At 40.6% G+C, this 14,825-nt stretch overlaps 1 protein-coding gene across 1 annotated transcript; it reads right to left on the reverse strand.

Moving 5' to 3' along the window:
- Positions 1-699: 699 nt before the first annotated feature.
- Positions 700-13,467, reverse strand: tfr1b (transferrin receptor 1b). The gene is made up of 19 exons (XM_035618924.2): positions 13,332-13,467; positions 10,354-10,405; positions 9,945-10,161; positions 9,012-9,213; positions 8,402-8,539; positions 7,757-7,841; positions 7,445-7,567; positions 7,244-7,339; positions 6,973-7,112; positions 6,142-6,311; positions 5,913-6,032; positions 5,657-5,742; positions 5,497-5,560; positions 5,330-5,397; positions 5,161-5,228; positions 4,788-4,878; positions 4,199-4,426; positions 3,949-4,098; positions 700-3,099 (listed from the first exon to the last, which is right to left on the reverse strand). The coding sequence occupies exons 2-19, from the start codon at positions 10,384-10,386 to the stop codon at positions 2,887-2,889; spliced, it is 2,292 nt and encodes a 763-aa protein (XP_035474817.2). The 5' UTR covers positions 10,387-10,405; positions 13,332-13,467; the 3' UTR covers positions 700-2,886.
- Positions 13,468-14,825: the final 1,358 nt, after the last annotated feature.

Consider the following 14,825-nt stretch of genomic DNA (forward strand, 5'->3'; position numbering starts at 1 on the left):
CAAAAATAAAATGAGCACTTCCTGTTTCAGCAGGATCACGCTTCAAAATAAAAGCGTCAAGTCTTACAATTAGCACAAAATAACATTATTATTTTTGAAATATGATATTATAACACTGTTAGTAACATAAAATGTTCATAATATGCATGACAAAATAAATATAATTGTGTGCACGTAAAGCATTGAAAACGATAAACCTATGCTTTTATTTTGAAGTATACTTTTTTATTTATATTTACTAGATGTATATATCCTGAAATCGTGATTACGTTCATCAGATAATTATATATATTATGATGTATATATCTATATATATATATCTATATATAGATATATATATATATAATTTATTGCCATTCTGTTTGGTAAGTGGTGACATTTTTCAGGTTTTTGGGCCCTGTTCTTGATATTTATATATTACTTGATAAGTTTGTCTGATATTTACACTCATGCAGCATGAGACTGAGACTAATAACACATATTTCTGCTTGTTTGCGCATGTTAAATGGCATTGTGTGGTGAAAATGGTGCTTTTAATCTGAAAAGCACTCCACCGGTGTTGCTGAGTGAAGAAAAATGAAATGAAATGTCACTGTTGAAACACAGGAAACCATTTGTTCCCACTCAGATTCTCACAGGCTTTTCTAAACATTTCAAAATAGATTAACTATAATAAAAAACTGAGACATACTGAGTGAATGCTAAGACAAGAGGATTTATTATTGGTCTCTGCTGGAAATCGAAATCACAGGAATATTGTTTCAATAATCAATTTCCACCTCGGCATTCAAACATTTTCTTTCTGACTCGTAACAGATGTATGGAAGTGAAACAGTAACATGCTCAACAGAACTGACATGAGGGAAAAAAACTAAATCTGTATCTGAAAAATGAAGCTGGACATTTTGTTAGTTAAGTGTACATTGAATTACCAAAAATAAGTTTTTAGTTTAAAGTAGGATTTAACCATTTTAATGTTTGTTATCAAGTGGACCCAGGTACCCAAAGCTACATTTTTATTAGGATTTATTTTGAAATGAATGGGCAACAATTCCCTTTTTTCAATATCAGTGATAGGTTTTATATTGTATTGTATCTAATTCTATGGTAAACGCAGATTACCTTACCTATGTAGGAAGAAAATGGTCAAATAATACACAATGCAAACGCAAAACATTGTTCAGTTTGTATCAGCGGAAGCAGAACATATTGATCGTATCGACGTTAATGTGAAAGGTTTAAAATGTTTGTAATATGGTCCAGGTCCATTGAGCTCTACACCTCTGAAGAAATACAGTAACACACCAGTGAAGCGGAAGCGTGACGTAGAAACACATGCAGAGACAGTTGTGATAGTAACTGTACTGTAGGAGTTTATATGTAGAACAGGGTTCGGTATTAACTATAATACGATAATATATTATATGCTATGATATTCTGCTGTCTCTCCTGCGCCCCCCTGTGGAGGCTTTTACCTTACAGACCACATTCTGTAATTTCCATCAGTTACATTACAGAGGAACAAAGAGAATATTAACCAGGTCTCTCTGTAAACTCAATCCCGTCGAAAGTGGGGATTACTACGGAACTACGGATCAGAAAGTTGAGCACAAGCAAAACAGAGGAAATCTGAAGTACACACTGCGTCTTCCTACACACACACACACACACACACACACACACACACACGCACAAAATCCAGAAATAAAGACACAAAACAATAAATATTTAAAGTATAAAACTCTGGGAAACACTGTCCCCGACAAGTTGTTCCACCCTTCAAGTGAAATATGAGAGACGCTGCTCCCGATAAATACACGCATACTGTAAAACACACACACACTGGTAGACAAAAACTACCATCACTGCTTGTCATTATGGAAGACCCTGCTTCCGATAATGGGTTTAAATTATGGAAGGCACTGCTCCCGATAATGTCGCCATATTAGTCTGTGCAACATAAATGGCTTTCTTGCAAATTATCCAACCAATCAGCTCAGATCGTCTGATACATTTGGTGTATTCTCTTTTTTGATTCTCCATTCTTTCAAACTTAGCATTCATCCCGTCATCAAGCGCAGAAAAGCTCGAGCAAAGTTTTCCTTCTGCTGCGAGTTTAGTCTGTGGGCGTACAAATCAAAAACAGCGCCTGAAGCTAAATCAGGAAAAACTCTTGATTTCTGCCCTTAATTTTCTGTTTTAAAGTTTAAAGGTTTTTTTTTTTTAAATAATCGTTTTGATGACAGAGAGACGCTCCACGTAGCCCATTTAATAATAAAACTTACTATATAAATGGTGGCGACATCAATCTCCACAAGTAAAAAGGAAGAAACGAAGGCCGGAGGAGAAAAAGTCAAAACTTTGCCCGGGGTGGGCTCCATTTTGTCAGCAACAGTTAAGGAGTCGTTTGTGTAGCAGATGCTGCCGTATAGAATCAGACGGTATAACCGTCATAATTATGGAAGGCACTGCTTCCGATAACGTCGTATAAAAAAGACAAATGATAACTTTATAGTGGGCACTGCCACTGATAAATATAAAAACTGATATAAATTAAAGGTTTCTCAGTGTTTTGAGGTCACAGCAAACGCTCGTGTACAGCAGGTGCAATGTGATCGGGTGGAGCCAGGAGGCGGAGGTATAAAATCTCTTAAGGTATTTTGTGCAGGTTTGCCATTTTTTTAGATGATACTTCTGCAGGATCTTTGTGGGACACAGAGTCTGTTCCCGCAAAAAAAACAAACTATTCTATATAATCCTGTATCTAAATGTCTCCGATCGACAGCTTGTGCTTAAATGCTGGACTTCCTGCGTCTGCTCTACAACGTACCTGAAAGTTTACCACACACACACACACGAAGACCTCTGCACACCCCCCCTCCCTCGTTAGATCTGGTCTTGGATGTCCCAGATGTCTCCCACCATGGCGTGAGCGCAGCCCTTCAGGGTCCAGGTGGCCAGGGCCAGCTGGACGCGGAGCTGCTCCATGTCGGCCGTCTCGGCGATGGACGCCAGCGTGTGGGCGCCGCGGCCCAGCAGCAGGTGGCGGAAGGGGGCGTCGACGGGCGACACGTACGGAGACAGGAGGTTGTGCTCCACCTGGAGAGAACGAACGAGCACAATCAAAATGTGAGTAACTAGTAACGATATGTAGACGTAAGTCTTCTTTTGTAACTTGTGTAATACTTGAAATTGATAATCAATCAAAACATTCATCTTTTTTCATATACATTTTAATTTAACACACTTTTCGATCCACGTTCATCTTATGCAAAACAAATTGAAGGTTGTTGTGCCGACACAAACACACACTTATATTTAAATTATTGTGTGTTATCGTTGTAATGTACAGTATGTGCTAAACTGTCATAGTTTTGTTTTCATCTGTTATCTGCTGCAAGACGAAATTTCCCCCCAGTGGAACAATAAACACCTGAACTGAACTATCTCCCGACGTTGAGAATTTTCTTGTAGTTTAATGGAAACTGGAATTTTTTAATAAAAGCAAAGAAGAATTTGGAAGTATTGAACTAAAATCACGTATAAACACACACTTTACCCTTTTCCTATTGCTGCTGATTCATGTTATGTTTATTGTTTGTATTCTTATATTTATATATACTGTGTCTTTTTTTTAATACTTTTTGCGCTGCTTGAACAAAACCTTGTCTCTTTTTGTATGTAAATGCACAAAGAAATGACAAATAAACCAAATCTTGAAAATTGTTAATGAAGAGGGTCAAAAAAAGGAAGCAAGTGTCTTAGGCCTGTTTTCTCTGGAATTACCAGCAGAGGGCGATAAATGACTAATAAATGATTATCTTATCTTATCTTATCTCTAATCTTAATTTATCAATGAGCACTCCGGGGAAGTGTTTGCTTTGCCTTTTTGAGAATGAATTACGATCAAGACAACTTTTAAACGACTACACAGGGGCGGCGTCTGACCCTCATGAGCTGGTCGTTGATTTTGCGGCAGGTCTTCTGGTTATCCAAGTCGCTGTTGCGGATGGTCGTGCTGATGCTGCCCGCCGCCCGGTTGAAGGAGCCTTGTGCGTCGCTCAGCCATGTGCGACTCACGCCCTTCAGCTGGCCGGACTGCAGAGGAAGAAGAAAAAAAAGGGTAGAAAGGAAAATTAAAGTGCAACATAACGGGAAATTATTACTTACAAAATTACTCAGGGAGCGTGAGACCGACCTGTAAGAGCAGGCTGATGCGCCCGGAGACCCTTTTCAAAGCGGTTTTGAGCACGCGGCTGTACCGGCTCACGTCCAGAGCGAGGAGGTGGTCGTGGGCCAGCTGCAGGGCCATCAGGCCGGCGAACTGCGCCGCCGCCGCCGTCATCTCGCCGGTGCGGTGGTTGGTCTGGTAGTTGAGGTGGTCCACGTTGTCCAGGTTGGTGCCGTAGTAGGCGTAGGACTCGGTCTTCGGACACAAACGCAAAGCGGAGACACGCATGATCAACGAGCAGCGCGGGAAACAACTATTAATGTAAAACTAGCTGATGAAGGAACATATTTACGTTTGTATTCTGACAATCTGAACGTTCATTAAAATCTCATCACCATCAATCAGATCATTTCTTGCTTCATTATTTTTATATTAAATGATTTTTCTTTACTTTTTTAAAGGTGTGCCGGTGAGATAAAGAGAATCAGTGGCAGCTGATGATAATGCACTCGTTCACAGTCTTCTCTTTTTCAATTTGTTGTGTATAACTTGTCAATATGAACCATGTTATTGGTGATTATCAGTAGTGTCCACTGGTGAACTGCTTCAGACTCACATTGGGGGAGATGAAGTGGAAAGACACGGAAGGTATTCCAGAGAAGGCCACGAAGGTGTAGGCGGGGTCGTCCATCGTCATCGGCTTCAGTCTGTTAATATGATAATGTGAAGTTATGAAATCATTTTTTTTTAATCTTTCAACAACGAAAATAGGGTTGTATAAAATAATATACATTAATATAATCTAATATTGTAGTAGTAAGTATTGAAGAGTAATTGGAAGGAAAAAAAACAGCCTGAGATTTCAGTAGTTTTTTACTATAAATAATATTTCAACACAATTTTCCTTCATCATCCTGGTAATTTAAACATTTGTCAAACTGACACAAAAAAAAAACCCTCCCACATGAACAAACTGGTTTCCTACGTACACGTTGGCCTCCCAGTTGCTCTCTCCCACCATGTCGTACACAGTGCCGGAGCCCAGCGGACTCTTCACCTGCGTGGACGAGGCAGATCAGAGTCAGTTCGAGCTCATCGATGTTAGTGATTGAGCTGGACGATGATGATGATGATGACGACGGTGTGATGTGTCATTACCTTCTTCATTGTGGTCTCGACGAGGCTGTAGAGCAGCGGACTGGCTGAGACCATCAAGCTTCCTCGACCTTGTGGGGAAAAATATTATATATACTCTGATAACTGACAAGCTTTAATATTTGAATACTGACGTATACACAACTCAAATAACTGTGTCCTGTACATACCCATAACCAAACCGTCCAGACTGATGTAGGTGAAAACGCTTTTGTCAATAGAGGACATGTAACCCTGGAAAATCAAAGACATATATTATAAAAACATTTGTAGCCCAGAAGAAATAATCTTCTAGGGCACGTCTTTTTATTAAGGTCTTGCTGTTCTCACCTCCAACCACTCGGTGGCGCCGATGTTTCCGTACTCGCCAGCACTCCAGCTCGCAAACACCAGGCTTCTCTTTGGCCTGAATCGATCTGGAAAAGTGAATTACGCCATTAATGCTGCACAGACTTTAATCTTTAATGTAAAATTTAAACTATATTCAAAAGGAGACGCGTGGAACGTGACAGAGTTAAGAGCGTAGAAGGTTCCCCTGCGTTTCCAAGACACTGATAAACGACACTCCCTCTGTCATATGCGTTACCTTCCTTCACCATGTCGCTGACAGCCCTCGCCAGCTCCACCAGCACGGAGGTGCCCACCGTGGCTCTGGCGTAACCTCTGCCCCAGGCGTCTCTCTGAGCTCCCAGGACCACGTAGCGATCTGCCATCACATCGAGAAAAACCACCGACAACAACACGCGTCTTAAAAAATTAGACACGTGATCCCATAGTGCGGAAGATCAAAGTGAAAACAGAGCATTAAGTCTCACCGGGATCGGTGACTCCTTTGATGACTCCGAACACGTTGCGGATCTTGGTGTTGACCAGCGAGTTGTTCACCTCGACGGTGACTTCCTCGACGCCTCCCAGTCTGTAAGACGCCGAGGCGAAGCCGCCTCTGAAGCCGCTGCCCGCATCCGATTCGGGGCCGCCGATTTTCCTATAATAAGGGGACGGCAAAGGGGAGGGCGGGTGAGGAACACGCACTTTTTGATATGATATTTATTTGATATGTTTGTCACCTTTGAAATGGTAAAGAAAAACTAAGGCCAAAGCCGAGTCTCTGGATTCAAAGATGTCATGAAGACAAAACTTTCAGAATCTACTAAAACTTCTAAAGACATACTGTATATACACACAAAATGAAGTTAAAAAAATACTTCAACCCAACATGATTTACAGTCTTTGTAGTTCCAGTAAAATACAAATAAATATAATAAGAACAACAAAAATGCATATGAATCAGTTTGTCTGTAAACAACCATGGGAATAATCACCTACAGCAGTAAATACCAATACAGGATTTTCAAGACCTTTTTAATATCAGCAGAATGTATTTTAATAACTTCTTCAGTGACTGTATTTCCCACAGTTATGTAACAATAATTGTTAATAAATATATATATAATAAATGCTCATCCAGTTAAAGCAAAAGTTTGAACTGATGTTTCAGTCGACAGCAGACAAATTATAAAAATAATCAAAACTTTTGTACATTAAGATAAAAAGAGAATAGAATGAGAATAAGAAAAATCTGGTTTACTTTGTAGACATGTTACTTTATTTTGGGTTTATGTCCTTGTGTGTGCGTGTTGCCTTACTGTAGAAGAGCAGAAGCCATGTTGGCGGTGATCGTCTGTGCCGGGATCTTGGGGAGGCCAGACGACTGAGCAGGGGGGAATTGGGTGTGGTTGAAGGACGGGAACCCGGGCGTGTAAGGGTCACCTGAGCCCAGATGGACCTGAAGGAGACAAAAAAAACACAAAACACAGAAAAAAATCAAGACGCAATGCCACTGTGTGCCAGGTGGTTTAAAAAAAAATTTGACAGACTTTTTAAAATATGCTACGAAATTTGCGTGTGCAAACGTACGTGTCCGTACAGCGCCGTGTCCCCATCGTATTTGTAATCTTGAACGTCGGGGTAGATTAGAACAGCGGAGGCGCCTTTGGCTTCGGCGTTATCCACCTGAAGAACCATAAACAGAAACAGCATTGACCTGACTGAGCTTAAGTTCCCCCGGAATCCAGGAACTTGGTGCCACTGATGTGTGGAACTGAAATAATCACGTACCTGCTCTGCAAAGGTGATCTTCCCGCTCCGCAGCAGCAGCACGCTGTCTCTCAGCTCCACGTTCTTCGTCTGCAGAACCTCCAGGTCCTCCCGACGACCGTAGTTGCCGTACACCAGCTTTCCCTTCACACGCACAAGTCAAACAGGCCGCTACGTTCAACATACAGCTGAAAATTATTCTGGAAACAAGTCCCTAGGACTCCACGGCAAAGGTATTCAAATTGCTTTACATGATGCATTGAGCCCAAAATATGATTAAGAAACAATAACCGTCTTTTAACTTTTGAAGTGTCAACTGCACAATGGACCCACCTGAACTTTCCCAGGAGCGCTGTAGGCCAGATAACCCGCAGGCTCGAAGACGTCCGACCCAAACAAGACTCGGTTGGGACGGTTACTGACAAAAAAAAAAGATTAAAAACTTTCTAATGATTTTCTCCTTGTTCAAAAGGAACTTCACTAAAAGAACTGCTCCATTATAACTTGAGTAATTATTTAATGTAAAACTTTTATTATTGTTTATATTTGTTATTGTTGGCTCTTTGTATTTGCTCCTGTCTGTATTGTATTACCTATTTTTACAACTTTACTTGGAAGTAGTACCAAATTATTTATATTAATTATTTTAGTAAGAGTAAAACATGTAATTACAGGATAGTAAAAAAGATTACAGTAGATCTGAGATCTGAATGCTTAAAGGCCAACAAACATGAAAATGGACTAACAACAGTAAAAATGAGGTCAGTTTCATAAAACTGTGACTAAAAAAAAGAAACTGGAAAAACAAATCCAATTAATAAGGCATAAAGTCAAGAAATGTTAACACTCTGCTTTAAACTTTGGACTTGTATCATATCATCACCCTGACGCATCAACTATAAACTTTATAAAGACATGTTCCTAAAATAAAATAAATCAGAATCAACCAATTTGATGAAATGGGTGTTCTGTGCCAACCTGTCTGGCTTCTGCAGCTGAACGTAGTGGTTGTCCGACCATGGATCCATTTCCAGCTTCTTGAATTCCTCATAGACACGTGTTGCCAGATCCACATCTTCCGCACTTCCTGCCGAACGTCCGGGCCGATCAAAGCCCCTGCAAGAAGGAGCGGAATCTGATTTTCCTGCCAAACTTTGTTTCATGCTGCAATGACTCAGTTTAACCTCTTCTAAGATCCACGGATGACTGAAAAGGGGGTTTTTCATGCCCAAAGATTTATATATATGTATATATATATAAAATATAGTTTCATTAAATATAGAAATGGATAAGTCGCCAAACCACAAATGTTTTTCGGTGGCACATCGTGACCTTTTGCAAATGTCTTGGATGAGAAGTGAATCTTGAGCTTGTGTTTTCCGCAGGTTCAAAACTCGCATAACAGGATATTGATTGAGATATTGATTTTTTTGTTTTGTTTTAGAGAGACGTCCCATCCCAGTGTGTCACTAACCTTAGGCAGAATCTGGAGAAACGAGATCTGCAGTACACGGTGCAATCACATAATATGACTTTTAATACTCACAGGCTACAAGGAATATGAATATGAGCCGTTGAAAAACTCTACCTCAGGGTCTCGTCGAAGGCCTGCCTCGTGAGCTTCTGCGTGAGGAGTTGGGTGATGTCCATCCATGACAGCGGCAATTCCGGAGCTGGTGGCGCGAAAGGCCGGAATGTCGCCTCCGGAGGAGGAGGAGGAGGATTTTCCGTCTCCAATGACGCGTTCACCGGCTCCGCTTTGCGGTGGCTGACGTAACCGACCAGGTAGCCTTAAAGACACCAGAACTGATTATAAGAAAAACCTGACCAATACAAATACACCTGCGGGCAATTTTGCTTTTTTTGGGGCCGTTAAATCCACACCTGTGTTTATAAAGACCAAGAATTAAATTCACTACAAAGCCACATGAGGCAAGGACTTCACACTCTGTACTTGTTTCACACTCGAAAATAAAGTACTTGGATGTTGGCACAATTACCATCTGTGCATTCAAACAGAACGATCAGGGAAGATGGTTAAAAGCCGAGACAAAGCGTCTTTTCAGAAATATCACCAACCCCCCAAAAAGTAAAAAAGTCTTGCACTTTGTGCAACACTTGCACCAACATCCTCTTTCACAAGAGGGTGAAGAAACAACTCAATCACTGGTCTCGAATTGTCGTTTACTTACAATAATCCTTCCAAGGAAAATTATGACACATTCTGTATCCCAGACATCTGAAACAGGTTTGAATGCTAAATGTCCATATTCAAATAATTTAGTTTGTCAGCTAATTCGATATTTGGGGATTTTGGCCTGTTGGTTGAACAAAACAAAACAAAGACACAAAAAAAATTGCAAGTTGAGAAATCGTGATCTTTCACTGCCTTTTCCATATTAAACACCAAAATCATTTTGTCATTAAAATAACTGGCAAATAAAAAAATGAATAAAGAGAATTTCTGGTTGGAAGTTTGGTTTGCATCAAAAAAACGCACACTGAGGGCGAGCCACTGTACCTGTGACCAGCACCAGCAGGCCTCCCAGGGCCAGGTAGCACATGTTCCGCCGGCTGTGATGCGGCGGTGCCAGCCTAAAGGTCGGCGAGTCGCCGGCCCGGCCCTCGACCTCGCCGTCGTGCGTGGCGGCGTCATCGTCGGACAGTTTCACCTCGACGTGTCGCTCGCCGTCCTCGGCCGGCTGCAGGGTGAACCGGCTGTACCGCTCGCTTTGAGTCTGGAGAGACCGAGAGAGAGAGAGAGAGAAGAAAAACAGAGATAAGAGGGGAAAACTATGGCGGCAATGTGTCGATGATACGGGCGACGGTTTCGTCTACGAGGCCTACTCGATCACAGATTAAAGGAACATGCAAAAAGAAAATATGTAAAACATCAGCTGTAGATGTAAATTCTGTAGCAAAACACTCACCAGGTTGTTGAACGCAGATCTCACTCGATCCATCGCAGCTGTGGTGACTGGTCTGAGGACAGAAAGTGGAAGAAAGACGGACACCGTGAGATTGTGAGCGGGAGATTAGGAAAGTACATGCAGAGGCTGAGAGAGGAAACTGAAAGGGTGAGGGAACGGGGGAGGACGGACCGCCGGGGGGGGGGGGGGGGGGGGGGGGGGGGGGGGGGGGGGGGTGCGATGAGGGGGAGGAACGTGTCTTGGGACAGAGCAGCTTTCTGTGAACTCTGCAGGGTGGAGAATGTTTTGACTATAAACAGTTTCCTGTTCCATGAGGCTGAAACATAAACTGGATCAACTGGAATAAAGAAAAACTTCTTTTATATAAAATATACTGCATGTGTTGGTCTGTCTATATATGTCTATATATGTCTATATATATATATATATATATATATATATATATATATATATATGAATATTTTTTGTTTTGTTTTTGTTGGAAAGCTCCAAGATCATCTGATTTCTATCTCAATCTATTAATAATTTTTTTATTTGTATAGCGCCAGATCACAACATACATCGTCTCAAGGCACTTTACATCGCAAGGTCGAGACCTCACATTAGTACAATATTACAGAGATATAAAAACATTACAATAATAAATCCAACAGTTCCCACAATGAGCAGCACTTGGCGACTGTGGAGGAGAAAAAAAGAAATCCCTTTTAAGAGGAAGAACCAACCGGCTCGACCGGCAAGGTGCAGTGTTTTTGAGGATCCCTGCAAACAGCTGCCCACACAGACATGAAGTAATTTTTTTCCTGAATTATGAGGTATTATAAGTTCTCCGTGTAGTCGTGGGTCACTCAGGTGTTATTTACTGTAAACACTAGTTCACGGTCTGTCTGTGACCTCACTGATACGGTAGAGACACCACGACAAACATCCAGCGTCTCCGTCACGCTGCTTTTAGACATGAACTACATGAAGTTGTATTTTCATCATATGAAACATAAATTAACCATAACCAACCAATGCTGAAGGTTGAGTCAGTTCAAGATGGTGCTTCAAAAAATGTTGAAATTTGCTTCAACAGATGTTTTTATTATTATACACACACACACACACACACACACACATGTCGTTACCGAGGTGAGCGAGACTTTCCCTCCCGACAACAATACTTTTGTGTCATTTGGAAACAACATGTCATATGCAGACGACTCTGCGGTGTCGCCGCCTCAAGGACGATGTGTCTGTTCCAACTGACAAACACCATGACTAGTACTGTGGGAGGAGCCTATCAGTAAAATCACGCCACCTCCTCATTATCATCGACATTGAACGGGAAACAGCAAATCCCTTCCTCCGTCATTAGAAGATAAGATTAAGATCCAGACTGGAGCATGTCAACGTGTTTAAGCGGGGTGTTCCTATTAAAGTGCTCAACTACAATCATCATCTTCACAATCTATTAGAGCTGCAGCAGTTAATCGATTAGTAATCAACTAGTATATTAATCGCAGACAGTTTTAATAATCGATTCGAGTAGTTTTTATGAGAAAAAAAAATCAAAATTCTCTGATTTCAGCTTCTTAAATGTGAATATTTTCTGGGGTTTTTTGCTAATAAACTAAATATCTTTTGTGTGTGGAGGCGGTTCCTCCCCAGAGACGGAGACCGTGAAAGATTTCATGCTGACCGAGGATGAATGTGCAATATTCAGACTCTCAACAGACTCTTGACTACCTTTTTTTTTCTTCTTTTTTTTTGTCGAGCGGCACAGGATACAAACACTTCTTTGTCTCGGTTTATAGACCGGCAGCTAGGTCAGCGAGTAGCGAGACATCTCAGAGGATATACGAGCTGCATCTAACGATTACCTTCGGTATCGAATATCTGCACAATCTGCAAATCATCATTTCTTTTTTAGACCATGAGATGTTGGGAAATAGTGAAAACAAACAGCGATCAGTCACACAACAGCGACATAGACACATTTAACAATAAGCTGCAGTAGATTATTCTCAGCTAATCAATTCAGCTCTAAATCATTAGTTTAATCTTAAACGATAAAATATCTTGCTCAATACATTATCTTCATCTTTCCTCTGAGGTTTTTTCAAATAAAAATATTGGCAAATATATATTTTTATTAGACTCTAACATACGAGTATAGACCTCAAATCTTTTTATTCATCATGGGCGATGGTTTTACTCCATACATCATTCGCGTCAATTTATTTATTCATTTTTATTCTGTTTTAACCAATCAACTATTAATATGGCTTTCAATTAATCAATAATCATATCAGCTCGAGACATAACTCTTTATTTAACACTTTCAGGAGCTCATCATTAATACAACAACCATTTCTAAAGTCATTGTGTAGGATAGAAATTCAATTTCATATCAAGTGCAAACCAATTGACTAGCATGAATTATTTATTAATGAGCATTTTTAATAAATGAATAATAATAATAATAATAATCAGGCTCTGGCTGGAGGACACACTGGGGAGTGGTCAGGCCCCAGATGACACTGCATCATGGCCATGAGTCCACAATACAAACCTCTGCTAAAAAGAGTGGGAACAAAATAAAAAATTCTCATGTCACATTTGGAGTTTTTATATTTCTAAAAATAGTATTATATATTTTTTTTACAATAATGATCATTTAGTATAATTTGAGATAAGAATAATCCTCCACACTGACTCCTACATAACAAGCGACGGAGAATAAACACATATTGAATATTAAAAATTAAAATATGAATAAAGTGAAACGTTGTTTTGTTTTTTTAAAGCCGGTAAAACTGCTGCGTTATTATTAATATAATTAGTGCGCGTGAGCTGCTGAACTACGTGTTTCCTTCGTCGTTTCCGCTCTCGGACAGAAAAAAAACAGTAAAAGGCGAAGCGGATCAACGACGATATGAAGTTATCATGAATCTATGATTGCATGAATAAGTGGCGGGTGGCGGTTTCCTCACCTTGGCTGCAGGACGTCAGGACTTCTTGTCCCCTCGGCTGCTCCCTTCGCTGCTTCCGCCGCGTCCTTGTTCCTCGTTCGGTCCTGGCTCTTCCGCCTTACTGCGATGACGTAACGTCACGTGTTCAGCGGGAACGCCCACTAGCACGGGCGGAGTGTAGTCCTTTGGGGGCTGGAGGCCATTCATGCTATTAGCAGGGGTGGCGGATAAAAAGATACCTTTTTTAAATACAAATTCATATGAGATTATCTTTTATAATTGTATGAAACCTTGCTATGTCCTTACCTAAATCCCATCTACCTAATGGAAATAAAAAGAAAACGTTATTATTGACACATTATTTTATTTTCATCATGTAAGCCACACTTTGGTTAAATTTATTTATAACAATATACATGTACATCCATTTATCGAAGTATGGGATTGGTACTGTTCGACTTTCCACAATTTGAAAATATTATGTCACACATTTCTGAGTTGAATTACTAATCCTTTGACTAGGAAAGCATGTTATGCTCAAGCTTGAGCTATATAAATAAAATAATTATTGTTATCAAAATAGAAACAGAAGTGTAATTGACACATTCCTGAAAATGAATTTATAGCTCGCTTTTAGTCCGGCCTCGCAGACGCCATCAAATGTGAGCGAGAGCAGGAAGGAGGTGCTAGAAATAACGTTTGCACCACTGAGACTTCTCACCGTGTGTGAATTTGTGTGTGTGTGTGTGTGTGTGTGTGTGTGTGTGTGTGTGTGTGTGTGTGTGTGTGTGTGTGTGTGTGTGTGTGTGTGTGTGTGTGTGTGTGTGTGTGTGTGTGTGTGTGTGTGTGTGTGTGTGTGTGTGTGTGTGTGTGTGTGTGTGTGTGTGTGTGTGTGTGTGTGTGTTTTCCCACATGTACAGTAGGTGGCGGAATTTAATTGGTACTGAGCACATCCGTGTCATAGCAACACCGTCCCAGAAGGTGTCACCTTCGTGCTTTGTGTTAAATTTACTTCTCATCTCGGGAGAGAATTAAAACCCTCCATGTCTGGATGGGAAAACAATTTCAGTTTCTTAAAGCCAAAGCACACACGCAGCAAACACAGATGGGATCCCGCATACGAGAGCTGATCTGTAAAAAGAAAGGGAGACATTTGGGATTATATCCAACTCTGTGTACTATTTGTTTTAAGATCTGATCAGCATCTACGTTATATTTATGAGCAAACACAATTTAATTTGAACAAAAAGACAACTCACTGAATAGTTCTAATTGGACACATCATTAGAATATCCACAGTGTAGGTTGGAAAAAGTGTGGTGACATCAAATAAAAGCTGTTTTCAGACATGAACTCATTCTGCTGCCACCAGCACATTGTGTGTGTTAGAGGTTACATGTGTAAACGTGTCCGAAAACACTTGATAATACAATATAACATCAATTAGTCAATCTTATCAATGCAAGCTGCTGTGATTTTCCCACGGTCATGTTGGGGTATGGTCTCTTTGGAGTT

This window comes from Scophthalmus maximus, chromosome 21 (genome assembly GCF_022379125.1).
Source record: "Scophthalmus maximus strain ysfricsl-2021 chromosome 21, ASM2237912v1, whole genome shotgun sequence".
NCBI lineage: Eukaryota > Metazoa > Chordata > Actinopteri > Pleuronectiformes > Scophthalmidae > Scophthalmus > Scophthalmus maximus.